This window comes from Besnoitia besnoiti, chromosome I (assembly GCF_002563875.1).
Source record: "Besnoitia besnoiti strain Bb-Ger1 chromosome I, whole genome shotgun sequence".
In the NCBI taxonomy this organism is placed as follows: domain Eukaryota; phylum Apicomplexa; class Conoidasida; order Eucoccidiorida; family Sarcocystidae; genus Besnoitia; species Besnoitia besnoiti.
Window position 1 is genome coordinate 5,655,236 of NC_042356.1, and position 14,396 is coordinate 5,669,631.

The 14,396-nt window shown below is 55.9% G+C and overlaps 2 protein-coding genes and 1 non-coding gene across 3 annotated transcripts; all 3 read left to right on the forward strand.

The window, feature by feature from the left end:
• Positions 1-672: 672 nt before the first annotated feature.
• Positions 673-5,739, forward strand: BESB_008000 (uncharacterized protein; the record flags this gene model as incomplete). Its single annotated transcript, XM_029359554.1, has 6 exons — positions 673-1,915; positions 2,686-3,045; positions 3,409-3,536; positions 4,284-4,360; positions 4,889-5,001; positions 5,690-5,739. 6 exons carry the CDS (start codon positions 673-675, stop codon positions 5,737-5,739), a joined length of 1,971 nt encoding a protein of 656 aa, XP_029222467.1.
• A 2,191-nt stretch (positions 5,740-7,930) lies between these two features.
• On the forward strand, positions 7,931-8,004 carry BESB_011560. Its single transcript has one exon. It is a non-coding gene; the product is annotated as a tRNA-Ile (tRNA).
• A 1,637-nt stretch (positions 8,005-9,641) lies between these two features.
• On the forward strand, positions 9,642-14,249 carry BESB_008010 (uncharacterized protein; the record flags this gene model as incomplete). Its single annotated transcript, XM_029359555.1, has 1 exon — positions 9,642-14,249. The coding sequence occupies one exon, from the start codon at positions 9,642-9,644 to the stop codon at positions 14,247-14,249; it is 4,608 nt and encodes a 1,535-aa protein (XP_029222468.1).
• Positions 14,250-14,396: the final 147 nt, after the last annotated feature.

The following is a 14,396-nucleotide window of genomic DNA, read 5'->3' on the forward strand; positions in this document are numbered from 1 at the left end:
CTCGCCTTTTCTGATAGAATACCCACACGGGACTTGGCTTTCTTCCTCGGAAACGAAGAGGAACGGAACTAGGGAAAGGTTTTCTCTTCTTTCGGCGAACGAAAAGGACAAAGGGACATGCGGCTGAGGAGACAGCCACCTGCGGAACTCAGGGGAGCCAAGGTCCGGAGCGTTCCTTTCTTTCCTCACTGGTACGAACAAGCGGAAATCGCGACCTTCACCGCGCTGCGTCTGCACACGTCCGGCAGACGCAAGTATGACGAGGCCCATAGTCCAGTCTTGCACATGTGCATCTGCATATGCCAAGTAGGGACGCTATTTGCCGGTCTTCTCGCTTGACCTGCGCCCGCCCCTGAGCCACGACAGGATCTCAGGGACACCGACGCGTTCCCTGTCCCGTGGAGAGAAACAGAGCCGCGGCCCAGAATCCGTTTGATTTGTTTCTCATCTGCGAGACCGCTTCTCGCATGACTCGCGCCTTCCTCTCTTCCGTGTGTCGCCTCGACGTCTCTCCTCGCTTCCTCTCGGTTTTAGTATTTCTGCTGCTCTGACTCGCCTCTTGCGCCAGTGCCAGCTTCTGGCGTAGACGTGGGCTCTCGGGGCTTTGTTTGTCTCTTGGCGGTCGCCCCGTTGTTTGCGCTTTTTTCTCTCTCTCCCGCCCTCTGAGCCACGATGGCGTACGCAGCGCGCCACCTCTCGCGTCTCCCTCTTCCTTCCGCCGCGGCTCGCCCGACCGCCGGCGCACGGATACTTCCTGGCGAGGCTTTGCGGCGCCTGCAGGGCGGCGCATCGCCCTTGTGCGCGTCTTTCTCTTTCTCTCGTTCGTTCGCTTCCTCCTCTCTCTCTTCTGCACCTGTTAGCGAGTCTCCGCGCCTGCCTCGCGCGGGTCTGCAAAACTCGCAGCCGGTCTTCTTGTCGACTGTCCGCGGCTGCGGCTCTCGCAGCAGCCGCGGATGCTGCGGCGCGCTGCGCGCTCTCTCGTCGCCTCTTTCCGCATTTGCTTCGTCGCGAGTGTTAGGCAGCCTCTCTTCCGCTGCGCAGCCCGGCGCCGCAGCCTCGCTCGCGTTGTCGTCCCTTTCCTCTGTGCGCGCCGCGCGCGCGTCTGCGTTTGTCTCTTCGTCTAATGCGTCGCCCCTCCGCGCCTTTTCCAGCGCGGGCGCCGACGGCACTCCCGAAGGCGCGTCGCCGCCTGCGAGCAGCTCCGCGGGCGCCGCTTCGGCCGCCAGTCGCGCAGGGGAGAAGGCGCGGTTTCTTGAGTTCTGCGAAGTGGCTTCTGGCGTGCCGCTCACGTCGCCCGCGGTGACGCCGGGACAAAAGGAGTGGATCTTCTCGCCCGAAGAGGAGCGCGGGGTGAAGTCTCCCGGCGGCTTCCTCGGGCTCGTTTTCGCGTTCAACCAAAAGTTCTCGCGACTGAAGGACTTGGGTTTCTTCGTGCTGCTGTCCTGCAAGCAGGGCGCACGCCAGGCGCTGGTCCTGCTCTCCGAAGAGCTCGTGGCGGGCATTCAGGAGGAGCGCGACTTAGTGCAGATGCTCGCTGACAGGGAGAAGCAGAAAGTCGAGAAAGGCGAGGACGACGAGAGAAAGGTTGCTGCCGCGCCGGCGGCGGAGCTCTTGGGCGGCACAGGGGGCAACGCTAGCGCGGAGGAGCCCGCGGACTTGGAGAAGAGGATCGCTGGAGCTGAGTCCACTGAGGCGAAGAAGGCAGACGGGAACGAGGCCGAGGAGGACTACCACGGCATGGGGGCATTGCTGAGCAAAGGCAGAGGCCTCGAAAACCTGAAAACCTGCGTAAGCGAGCCACTTCTTACCGGCCTGCAGCTCAAAGTCGGCGAGGCGGTCGACGCCGGCTGTCGCCTCACCTTCGACGTGAACTCGCTTCAAAAGGTCTACATCACGCGCATGTGGACGGTCTGCGGTAAGCAGCGCACTCTGAAGCCTCGGGCGACCGGAACATTTGTTTTGGATATTTCATACACAGCGCTTCACAGAAACCCCAGGGCTAACGCCTGTGAGGAGGGACACGCTGATGCGGTCTCGTCGGCTCTTCGAGTGTCTGGCCTAGCCGCCTCCAGTTCTTCGCTGGCGCCTAAAGGGCTCTTCCGAGGGGAGGAGGGTGGGGGAGCTGGAGCCTCGGACGAGCCTGGACCTCGACGTCAACTAACTCTCTACGGTTTGACGGACGCGCATGTGCGGAAAGACTCACGCCTGAGGCGTGCCTCAGAGCGCAGGCACGCGGCGTGTGTGAGTCCGACTCCTCCAGAACCTGCGTTCACGTGCATTTCCTTAACATGTTCAGGGTTTTTCGTCTGTTTATATGCATGCCTAGTTGCCTCGCTGTGGCTATGCCTGTTCCCAGTGACATTCTTGACGGGCTCTCCACTTTGCTCTGCATATTATATATGTCAGAATGTGGATTTACATGTACGCATATATCCGTATATACTCGCATTTCTATTAATAATATTCCGTGACCTGTGGACTGGTAACTGCAGCGTGGTCTTTGTCATGCGGCTCTTCCTGTGTGACGTGTTGAACGCTTTGTTTTCTTTCGCTGGTCTTCCTCCGCCTCTTCTTCCGATGCGCTCCGGCAGCTCGTTCCAGCTTGAAGTCATTTGTATACATTTATCTTTGAGTTTTTTCATCAGTATCTGCATTTTGGTTGTTTTAACATTCTGTTTCCTGCAGGCACGTCCGCGGATCCGCATGCAGCAGTTGTCCCGCGCTCGTCGTACTTGGTCCCCATCACGCCGTTTCTCCACGCAGTTCTTCCGCAGTCGGCGAATTCTTCGTTCTTCCTCACCTCGCAGTATATGCGGGCATGCGGAGGCCTGCTGCTGAAAGGCAACCCCGCCGCGTCGCTAGTGAAGAAGGGCGACGACGCAGACTTCTCGGATGCAGAGGACGAGCGCGGCGGCGACAAAGGCGACAAGAAACAGGACGAGGGAGAGGGCAAACGCGATAGGGAAGAAGAGCGCGGCGCAGGCTTCAGCGGTGACTTCGGCAGCGCGGCGGCAGGCGCGAACAAGGCGCCTCTTTCTTTTCCAGGTAAAAAGGCGGCGCCCGCGAGCTTGGGGACGACCCGAGTGACACTGTTTTCTTCTCTCGCGCTGCGTGCGTCACGGGCGTCGCAGCAGCCAAGTGAGCTTATGTCCTGTCGCCCAAAGACCCTCTCTACGTTTGCCGCGTTCCCGTCAGCCAACGCGCTGGGAACTTCGTAGGGCTGAATTCGAAACACGTGCCTCAAAATATATACATATATATGTAATTGTGTATGTATCTGTATATATGTATATTTGCGTATATGCATATGCTTGCCTATATATAGTTCCACGTGTCGATTTACGGCCGCGTACACGAGGAGGCACAGCGGAGCGTAGGGCATGTTTGCGTCATTTTCCTTTTCCTCAGAGCGAATGAGGAAAGTCATGGAGAGGCTGGAGCTGCTCGAAGAGGCGCTGGGAAAAGGCATCGCAGTCGTCATGGAGGCGCAGGTGCTTTGTCGGCAGCGATTCGCCGTGCATGACAAAAACCGAAAGGTGAGAAACGAAGTATTCACGCGGGTCAGCCTCTGTCGCACGGTCTGCACGCATGCGCCCCGTCTTCCGCAATCCCTTTACGGCGCATGCACCGATAGAGACGGGTAGTGTGGCGCGTTCTAGCGAGCACAAACTCCCGCAGAGACTCTACGCAAACATCTGTAGGGCTGCGCGACGGCTGGCTTCAGGAGGCACGTGGAACTCAAGATGATTCGTTTCTACTCATAATCGCCACACATTCACAAGCAATGCATGCCATGAGCACGCAACATGGCGTCGTTTATCGTTGAAGTCGCGCGGTGGATGCATTTATATTCATATATATATATATATATATATATATTTCTATATGTATTTTATGGGTTGATTCATTGTGAGGGGCATCCCAGGTGGGTACCTCACGACTGCTGGTTTAAGTCTGTAGGAATATATCCGAGGACTTCTGTGCGTTCTGCATCCCTGAGTGCGTAGGTGTATTCTGCTCTGCAAGTGCCGCGTCGGATGACTGCGTGCCTCTGTACTTATAGACATGGTTATTATACATATATGCATACATGCATATAGGCACACACGCATACATACATCCATGCGTACACGCTTAGCAGCCCGGGCGAAGAGTTGAGAGAGCGACGGCCGAGGACAGAAGTGGAGAGGCGGCAGAGTCAGGGAGCAGGGAAACTGCGTAGGCGTTGGACATTCGCAAGCGAGTGCCTTCGGCAGCGGTTCTTCCCTGATTTGTTTTTTCAGCTGCTGTTTGGAAGTGAGGACGAGGAGCAGGTGATTCACACGCTGCGCTTCCAGCTCACAGCCCGCAAAGACGGCAAGTAAGGAGCCGCGCGATAGACCTTGAAGCAGAGACAGACCGCCCCCCGAAGCAGCCCCCGAGAAAGGCTTTCTGAGGCGCACACCGTCTACGTGACGAGGCAGCTCGACGTATCCGTAGATTTATATATAGATAGATATAGACTATATATATATATATATATATATATATCTAAACCCTAAACCCTATATATATATATATATATATATATATATATATATATATATATATATATATATATATATATATATAGGTCGATTGCCAGAGATTACGTCGGGCCGGCTTACGTTTGTGTACGATGTGTGTGTTTACGCTTCCGAGCTTGTTCGTGCGTGCACAATTCATGTGCGAACGCATATTCTTGTATTCATCAGCAGTGCCTATCCGTGTTACTCAAGACGCGAGTGTCGGAAATCGTACGTGTCGCGGCATCGATGCATAGAGGAGAGTGGCGGCGTTTTTCTGCGGAGTCCCGCGCCCGTGGCTAGTTTGAATTTCGTCTAGCCGAGTCGCGGCGCGTGTTGTGCAGGCAGTGGGGTATTCCTACATTCCAGCCCTCGTCGTGGACGCTCGTAGACTGGAACGGGCTCGTCGGCTCCGAGTACCCCTGCGACGTCAGCGCCCTCCGCAATGTCGTCGTCTGTAAGTGCGCCGAGCCCGTCGAGGCAGCGAGATGGAGAGGCATGTAGAGGCCAGTTGTTTCGATTTCGGGTAAAGGAGGGATGCGAGTTTGCGCCTCAACAGTTCCGGCTCAGCACAGCGCCTGCGCGGCGCGAGCCCCCTCGCAGAGAGCCCGGCTGCGACGGAGGGTGCTGTGTCTGCGAGGAAGACATGGCGCTCCACTAAACGACATATCCACACATATTTCTATCTATCGTCGCACATCTATATGTCTATTGATATCTGTCAACTTTTGTCTCTATACGAGAGACACGGAAGAGGGACGGGAGCTACGTGCACGTACGAGGCGCATAGATCAGTGGAGGAAGCATGACTTCTCTCAGCGACTCACGCAGCTGTCGCTTTCCGCTTAAAGGTCACGCGTGAGTCCATTTGCAGGGATGCGCATGAATGCACTTTTTTAGCCGTGTCCTGTATCAGGCACCGCTGCTAACAGCGTGTGTGTAGGCGGGTCCGCTAATAAGGCTATGCGTGCATGCGCGGATCTTTAGGACTCTCGGTTGATGCTTCGGTCGCGTGAGGGAGTTGTTCCGTCCGCGAATTGCATATCTCTCTGCTTTCACATATATATGTTTATGTATCTCAAGTTTGTATCTTTATGTAATCATGCGCCTGAGATGAGATGCGATTGCACTCTGTGCCGCTGCAGTGGAGAAGAACGAGGAACTGCCCAAGGGAAAGAAGCTGTGCTACGACTGAGTGAGAGCTTGAAGAAGGATGAGGCATGACGGCGCGGGGGAGAGAGGAGCGGAAACGAACGATTGAGACGAAAGAGGGGTGGAACGTGGCGTGAAGGAAGATAAGCTCGCCTCGCGGTTACTGAAGACGACTTCGAGACGTCCCGCCCGCATGCATGCACATCCTGCCGTAGTGAAAGCCGAGCCCGACGCGCGGGTCTCCGGTTTCAGGCTGGGCACTACCCCGTAGAATAGAATGTTCAGTTTTTTTGCAGCAGAGGGCGCGGCAGCACTTGGCCCGAGGTTGTCTTGCGTATATGACGGGAGGGCGAGCGAGCGCGGCAGGAACGTGTGAGAGAGACGCACGATGAGAGTTGCCTGAAGAACTAGTTCACCGAACAATCAAGGTTGGCCGCGCCTGCGAGGCAGCTGTAACAGTCTCTACGCACAGTGCTTGGTTCCTAACGAGCTACAGAAAAAGACGGAAGGGAGAATGGGTTAAGGCTTCACTTCGGCTTTTTGTAGGAGTGTGTTGAGAGCTCTTCCGTGCGCGGACTCGTGCCGCAGAAGACTTGCTTTCTTCGTCAGCGATGAGGCGCACTGACAACTTCCCGTTCCCGGCACATGGCGCACGGCGCCCCGGGAGCCCTGCAGGCCTTTTATGCATGCATGCGCTCGCCACGCGGGAAGTGTCCACGTAGCTATTTGCACCGAGACACCGCGTAGGGACGACGGCATGCGAGCTTCCAGAGTGCACGACGCGTCAATAGACGCGTAGCGACGTACACGTGTCTATAGTTGTCGGCGTCGGTGTGCGTGCGACCTACGTCCCACTCGCAACACTACTGCTGGGGACATGTGTACATGATCACACCAGAATAGAGTTGTATGGGGTAACAAGACGTCGGACTCGGCACGCGATCCTTCTGCTTTTCGTTTTCGGCACTTCGTTATGCTTGTGATCAGCGCCTACAGTAGCAACCTGGAGCTTCACGAAACAGGAGCATGTCAGGCCGATGGTAACGGAAAAAGTTTTTCGCACATAGGCACGCCGCAACGACCTCTCAGTGATGACAGTTTCAGGTTGAGGCCGCTGCCGCTTCCCGGGCGCCGCAGCATTGCCAAGCGGGGATCTGCGATGGCGTTTTTCCACCGATGATCCAGCGCACAGGAACCGTGCTGTATTCTCTGTGGTGGGCCACGGCCACTAGCGGTTCCAGAAACGCAGAACGAGCCGAATCCATCGAGTGCTGGACTGACGTACCGCGACGAGATTCGACATACGCATGCGGATCTACCCGTTCTATGCGTGTTGGGATCACTTTGTGAAAGCGCGAAGTCCCATGGAACGGCTTACACAAGATGCCGCCTCTCATTGTCAATCCGTGCAGTTCTCCCCCGGTTGGCGTGGTTTCGCCGCGTCCTCTGTTACGTCTTTCGTACACTGCTATGTGCGCGTTCTAATCCTTTTTCATGAATTTATGCGACAAAAAATCGAGTCGAGTAGTGTTTCTTCGGCTGACCGACGCGCCAGTGGGATATAGAACACGAGAGGGGGTGGTAGGCTCTACAGGATTGTGCTTGATGCGGTTAGCGCTGACATTGAATGCACATGCGTCGTCCTCTGTACAGCTCCACGACAGCCGTTACGCAGCTGTTAACTCGACGAAATTATACGAAACATGCCAGACAGGACAGCCATAAGTGGTAAAACTTCCGTTCAGAACTAAGTAGCATGTTTTGTTTTTTTTTGGAAGCTTACCGAAAGAGCACTGGGCGTACACGGTTGGGCCGAATCGAGGAGACGAGAGATGAGAATGCTGCAGACACGTCCACTGCGGGCCCCCGGCAATGGCTATCGACACACGGACCATGTACCCGGACTGTTCCTGAAGCAGGCCCCAGCCTAGCATAAAAACCACGTGGGGGAGAGGGAGCACGCGGCTCAACCTCCAACCACAGCAAATGGAAAGACAGAAGAGAATCAAGTGCAATAGGAACTGGCGTACACACCTGTCGGCGGCAGCGCATGCTTTTCGCTACAATTCTTCATCCCCAGACACCACCCCGATCCCTGTGATCGCTCAGCTTCTTTAGAATGCAATTTTAAGATAGATTACGGCTGGCGTGAGTATCTCTCCTTGTCTGCACGGAAGAACACGTGAAGAGGGGAATAGCAAACAATATGGCTGGTCGCAGTCCTCACACAGCCAGGTCCTATAGCTCAGCTGGTTAGAGCATCCGGCTAATAACCGGAAGGTCGCCGGTTCGATCCCGGTTGGGACCATCGTTTGTGGCAAAATTCGCTTTTCCCTAAGGGCTGCTTCGATGCCGACCATTCCCCCTGTTGCATCCATTTCTGTCCTCTCTCAACCTCTGTAGTGGACGGTGTTTCCTGTGAGGGTTGACCTAGGCTTCCCCCACAAGCAGCTGCTGCGAAGATGCTCGCCGTTACCCCCGCCAGCGTAAATTCCTGACACACGCTCGGAAACAAGCAAAAATAGGGATTCAACTACAATGTCTCGTGGAGCTCACTGAATCTTCTTCTAATCCTAGCATATCTGCCGATAATCCGTTCGCAGCTCTCACACACTACGCGCCCAGACGTGTCAGTAAACAGCAACTCCGTCACTGCACGCGGAGCTGAGAAAGCGTTCACACTACTCAGAGACGCTGGCTGTGCGGGCCGTGCGTGCATTCCTGTACATCGCTGCCGATGCGGCAATCGAGACTGCTGAGTTATTCACATTCTTCATCCGTCGTCCTTACTATCCAGTCTTGCAAATTGTGGCGAGCTAGTTCTCCTTGCTGACCTCCCAGACACAGAACGCCAGCACCCACGACAGGGTAGTGGCCAGCGGAATGGCACTTCAAGCGCCAGCCCAAGGGAATTAGCGTTGTGTACAAAAATGGCGGTCACTGAACTCCTGTCGTGCCCCGTTTTGGACGTTTTTCTCCTTTGATGGTAACGTGGCGCATTCCCCGTTGCCCTTGTGAAGGCACCTTAGCATCTGCAATGCAGAGTCATAACAAAAAGTTCATGGGTGTGTGACCTGGGTTATTTTGAAGAAATCAGATGAATATGTGTGCTGTGTTCTACACGCACGACCGTGAAACCAGTTCTGATGTCCGTGTGATGGCAGCGATGATTCAGCGATAGTCGCTAAAGTCGTCTACCCATAATAGAATCGTTGATTGCATTAGTCGCTGTTCTGCTAATCAGCACAGTCACTCGCGTATTACAGTCAAGCGAATCGATGGTGGCAGCCTAGGCAGCGCCAGGGCGTTGTGAGGAAGTTGTCACGAGGATGAGCGAACAAGGCGTCCCTCGGCGCAATCTGCTGCAGTTGTACGTCTATGAGTCACCCGGCCTAGGCAGTCCATTGTTCGGTCAATGTGCTGTGCGAAAGCCCACACACGTTTGGCTATGAGCCATCGGGACACGTGATACGTCGAGTGTCTTGCGCAGAGTTTTTGTACGGCTCCGACCGAGGAGCAGGTTCACTGCGCGTTTCGCGGGCAACCAGACGTCTCGAGTTGAGACTCTGCCCCTCCCTTAACCGGGCCGATTTTGAATCACCGCTTCCGTCGCCTCCGTTCCACAACCGTGCAGAGCGCTTCGCCACTGAACTTGCAGCACAGCTGCAGAACAATTCTCTCTACCCGTTCTACTGGGTGGCCTGGAACTGCTCATTCCTGGCGGAGAGCCTCTTCGGCACGACGACCCAGCGGCGGAGCGCGAATTGAACCACCGAAAGAGGGCATCATTCCTATTATAGTGTGCTATCAAACAAAATGACACGAGGGAAAGCAACAAGCCACCTGGTTATCTCTACGCATCCATCCAGTGTGTCTCGTTCGGCCTTAACCATTGGAACTGCACTATACCTGTTGCACTACGCAGCAGCATGCATGTCTGATCGAATGAACAGAGAGGTACGTCGAACAGGTCTCGAACGGTCTGACGGTCTCTCTAATCAGCTTCCGTATGTGACACACCTATATGATGGGCAAGGAACCCTGAGACGACTCGCAGGAGAGAACACGCCTCACCAAAGAGTCAGGCGACCACCAGAATCCCAGGGACAGCCCCGTGTGCGAGCTGGAACACAGCCACTCGTGGCACCTCGTGGTGGCCGCGCTTTCCAGTATGTCTCCGCTCCACAGACTTACGCGACCCGTGCTCCATACGGAGTCCAGCAGCAGCCCCGCATTCTCCCCCCCCTACAATCACGCTCGTTCCCCACCCGACAGCCGTATGCGCCGTCTCAACAGACATTTGCGCCTACGCAACAGCCATATTCGAACCCCCCACAGCCATACATGCCCGTCCAACAGCCATGTGCCCCTGCCCAGGAGCCCCTACTGAGTTACCCCGCGATGTATACACTTCCTCAGCCGACGTGTGCTGTCCAGATGCAGCAGGCGATCATGGCACCTGAGTTAAGGTCGCACGATGATATCCTACAAGACCTGGCTACAACAGTGTCGCGGGCAAGAGTCCTGTTGAGTGCCCTTGTGCAAGCGAGACATGCCTCGACGTCCGCTGTGGCTCCAGTGGTACAGCAGTACCATGGACCCGTGCTGCAGCAGATTGTCTTGCCACAGCCTATGACTGCCATGCAGATAGTCCAGCCCGCGATCGGGACACCCACCGAAGCGCAAGCTACTGCAGGTTCCTTGCCAAGGTTTTCAGGAGCCCAAGGCCGGCGACAGCGCGCTACGCTGCCGGGGGCGCGCAGCCACCACGCGCCTCGTTTGCCTGGTACGGTTGCTCAGTTTCCAACTCCTTCACCGCCCGCGAGTGACCGCGAGTTGAACCTAGCGCCCACCGCTGGAAACGTTCAAGTATCAGTCGTCCGGCCCACCCCTGTCCAACAGCCTCTGCTCGCGCAGCGACTCGCTCCGGGTCGAGCTATCAGCCCGGGCTCATCTCAATCGGAGGGCGTCTCCAGTCTCAAACCTCAGCCAAACACACAGCTTCCACCACGTGGCGTTGACGCACAGCACAAGCTTTCCGTTCTCGGCGCAGCGGCAGATGAATCGGCTGCGCGTGCCTCCGCAGCAGCCTGGCTAGAGTCTCGAACTGAGGCCTCAAGGTTGCCTTTCCTGAAGGCTGTTGGAGCTGAGAGAGAAGCTATTAAGACGGAAAAAGGCGGCAGCCTCTCGTCGAGCACGCCAATTGAGGATGCGGAGAACGCTGCCAACGTTTTGATGAAGCGGTCGTATTCGCTTTGGTCAGATGAAACTGAAGGGTCAGCTCGTGCAGAAAAATGTAGCACTTCCCTGTTTTCAGTGGACTTCAGTCCCTGTCTAACATCCCCGGAGGAGACGCCCTCGACGCCTTCAGTTGCGGCGTTACTCTGGTCGCAAGGCGTCGTTGCTGCATCATCGAAACAAGAGGTGCGTAGCTTAGTGAAACATGAGCATCCAAGCATTGGCGACCTGGCGGAGAATGCGACCCTGGATACTTCTACGTATGCTGACCCCACCCGGCATCTAGCACATCGCCATGCTGGCCATCCTCCCGCACCACTAAAGCCAGGAATCATGCCGCCTGGCGAAATTCATCGTACAGCTCAGGACGTGGCTGGAGAGAAGGCAGAGAGCCAGACGACGTCGCCGCTGCAGACCTCATCTGTGCCTTCGCGCCGCCCCCCTACGGAGGCTACGGACCCCTCATCTCAGCGAAGCAACGTGCAACAAAAAGAGAGAGCGCCGGCTGGGCCGCAGGCGGACTGCCCGCCTGGTGGTGCGGTTAGAAAGGAGTCTGAAACGGGTGAAGCTCCAGGTGCTACTGCAGGAGCACGAAACGACAGTGCCGCTAGGGCAACGTATGCTAGTTTATTTAAGGAGAGCTCGCTGTCTTCTGTGCGGATGCCCACATTTATGCGCCGTCAACCCGTTCGTGAAGAAGGCGGGCACTCTCCGTCCAGGCAGGAACCTCTGCCTACACATGCATCAGAGGGCGCCGGTCACCCAAAGCATCGAGGGAACCGTGGAGGCTCAAACCGCCGGCATCCGCGCTACAAAGAGACGGAACGGTTCTCATCAACAAATGGAAGAGTGTTCTACAGGACGGTTTCCTCCTCCGCGGAGACGTCTACTGTACCACCCCGCAGATCCCAGCACCGGGGGACCCCATGCGCAAGTGTAAGGCGGGCCAGCACGAAAAGGGAGCGTGTAGCACAAGCAGAGACACTGATATCTTCTACTGCACGCTCGTCCCGGCCGGCGATTCCCACTGACCGACCGCTCAATCCCGTCAGTGACCTTGCTCCATCCCCGGGAAAGAGAGGAGGCGCACATAAGAGTAGCGCTTCTGGTAAGGAGACGGTCACCGAATGGTCAAGCAAGAGCTATTCGCACAGCCGTGACAGCGCTGAAAAGAACAGAGAGAGTGGCCGTCATTCCGGGGCATCCCTGACTCGCACAACGGCGTACGTGGAAGCTGTAAAAGAAGGAACAACTGATCTAGCGTCACCCCGTGCGGCCGGCATACGTCGGGCACTACCTAACGTTGCCAAAGGGGAGAAAGGTGCTCACGAAGGAGGCGAAAGGTCTGACGAAACTACAACGAAACAGACTAGCAATCCGGAGAAGCGCGCGGCGGCAGAGGTGGCTGCCCAACCGTCAAGGGAATGGAAGTCTGGAAGATCCACGGACGCAGGGAGTTCGATGCAGTCGGAAGCCGCTCATCATTCGACTCTCGGCGGTTTAAAAGAGGAGCTGGCAGGCCCTCATGACAGCTATCGACGGGCGATCGATTCAGAAGACGGCGGTCCGGCCGGAGAAAAAGAGCTCGTCAGCGCTAACGAAGCAGATGAAGGAGAGCGCGGGGGGGCGGAAACTGGGCTTCCGGAACGACCGCCAGGCGACGCGGGAAGCCATCAGGAGCCCCGTCGAACAAAATCCAAGAAGGTAAAACACGCCCAACAAAGTAAAAAAAAGGAGAAATCGGACCAAACCAAAGTTGCTGACAGGGAAGCGAAGCTTCGCCCTACTAAGGACTCACCGCAAGGCTCTCCGGTACCTGTTGTGCAAGGGAAGGAAGCGGACGGGGAGATACAGGACGCTGAGGTACGCACTAGGCGCGGGGATCGGAAGACACAAAGACGAGATAAAACGACATCAAAGGTAGGTCGTGAAGAGACGTTGGCCCTTCCTCCAGCTGCGGCAGAGGCAGCGCCGCCAAGACCACTGCCAGAACTTCATTTTCCGGAACCTCCGCCAACGACGGAACAAGAGCAGGCACCGCAGATGATAGGCGCGCTGGCTGAAGCCTCAAACGTAAAAGAAGCAATTGAAGTTTTGCTTACCAAGGTGCAAACATCTTTATCGTCCTCTAACGGCAGTACAGAGCCACACGACAGTCAATCTGGCGTTACTGTGGACGCTAATGACACGCCGGCTGCGACGCCAGACAACTTGGAGGTGTACGAGTCGTTGAATCGGTTGAAAGCGTTATCTTTACAAATGTTAGATCAATCGAGGGATCTGAGGGCGACTCTCGAAGACATGAGCAACACTGGAGATGAGGAAGAATCCTTCCAAAACATTTTAAGGCTCGACGTTCGCCATAAGGATGGACAGTGGAACAGTGATGAACGCGCATTAGCATTTAGAGCAGAGGCGTTTCAGTTAGCATTCCTTGCGAAGACAAGGGTTCTTCGCAAGGTATTTGAACACACTGTACAGGAGGTTCAGAAATCCCTCGATATGATGAGCGACCCAACCGGCGACGGGGCTCTTGATCAACAAGTCGTCGTGCCAGAAGCTGAGGTCGTAATGATACGGAGGGGACTAGCAAGAGCCATCGATGCAGCTGCAAGGGCAAGAGCTCTGGAAGAGCAACGCATACAACGATTCGATATCGTCGCTTCACTGCGATTTCGCCAGCAGGTTGTCGCCAGCCGCGATCATGCCCGCAGAAACGTTGACGCCTGCATCGCCGCAACTGTCAAAAGGCTTGAACAGGAATCACTCGCCGCCGCAGCGACGGGCGACGGTGGGCAGCCTGCAACGACACATACAGACATAACAGGACAGGCGAAAGGTACAGCCGGAAAATCCGCCGCTCGCAGTTTTGCACCCGCAGAAGACAAAGCGAAGTCGATTCATGAACTGGAGGAAATCGCCGCCGCCGTATGGAATAACCTACAAAAGCAGAAGGAGGTTGTATCTCAGGCGGTGAACGACCTTCTTGCCTCTCCTCAGCCGTCGACAGTCCCTATGGTTGAGAAGCTGATGGCCCGACTGGGCGCCTCAGCGCAGGTAGCCGCAGAAGCTCTGTGGGGGCAGCTATGCCTACACGGGCTATGTGAAAGGCTTGAGCTGACGCCCGAGGAGAATGACGTGCGTGAAAGGTACGCCCGCGATATCATGGCGTTTCACGAACGAGCCGAATCGTGCATCGCGACGTTCTGCCAGAAGAAAAGAGAGGCCGCACTCGCCGCTCTCCTTCGAGAAGAGACCACCAAAAAAGTAATGGAGAAAGACAGCTTGATTCCGAAGGTTGACGAGGTAGGATAGCCTTTTCTCGTGAGCTAGGCAGCGGAGCGCATCGCAGCGAATTATGATGGAAAGCTGTTTAACCGCAAAACGCTCGTCACCCAGCCAACAGTGTTATACCGTGTCAGAAAAGCACCATACGTACTCCCCGGTGACCTGCATTCGAAC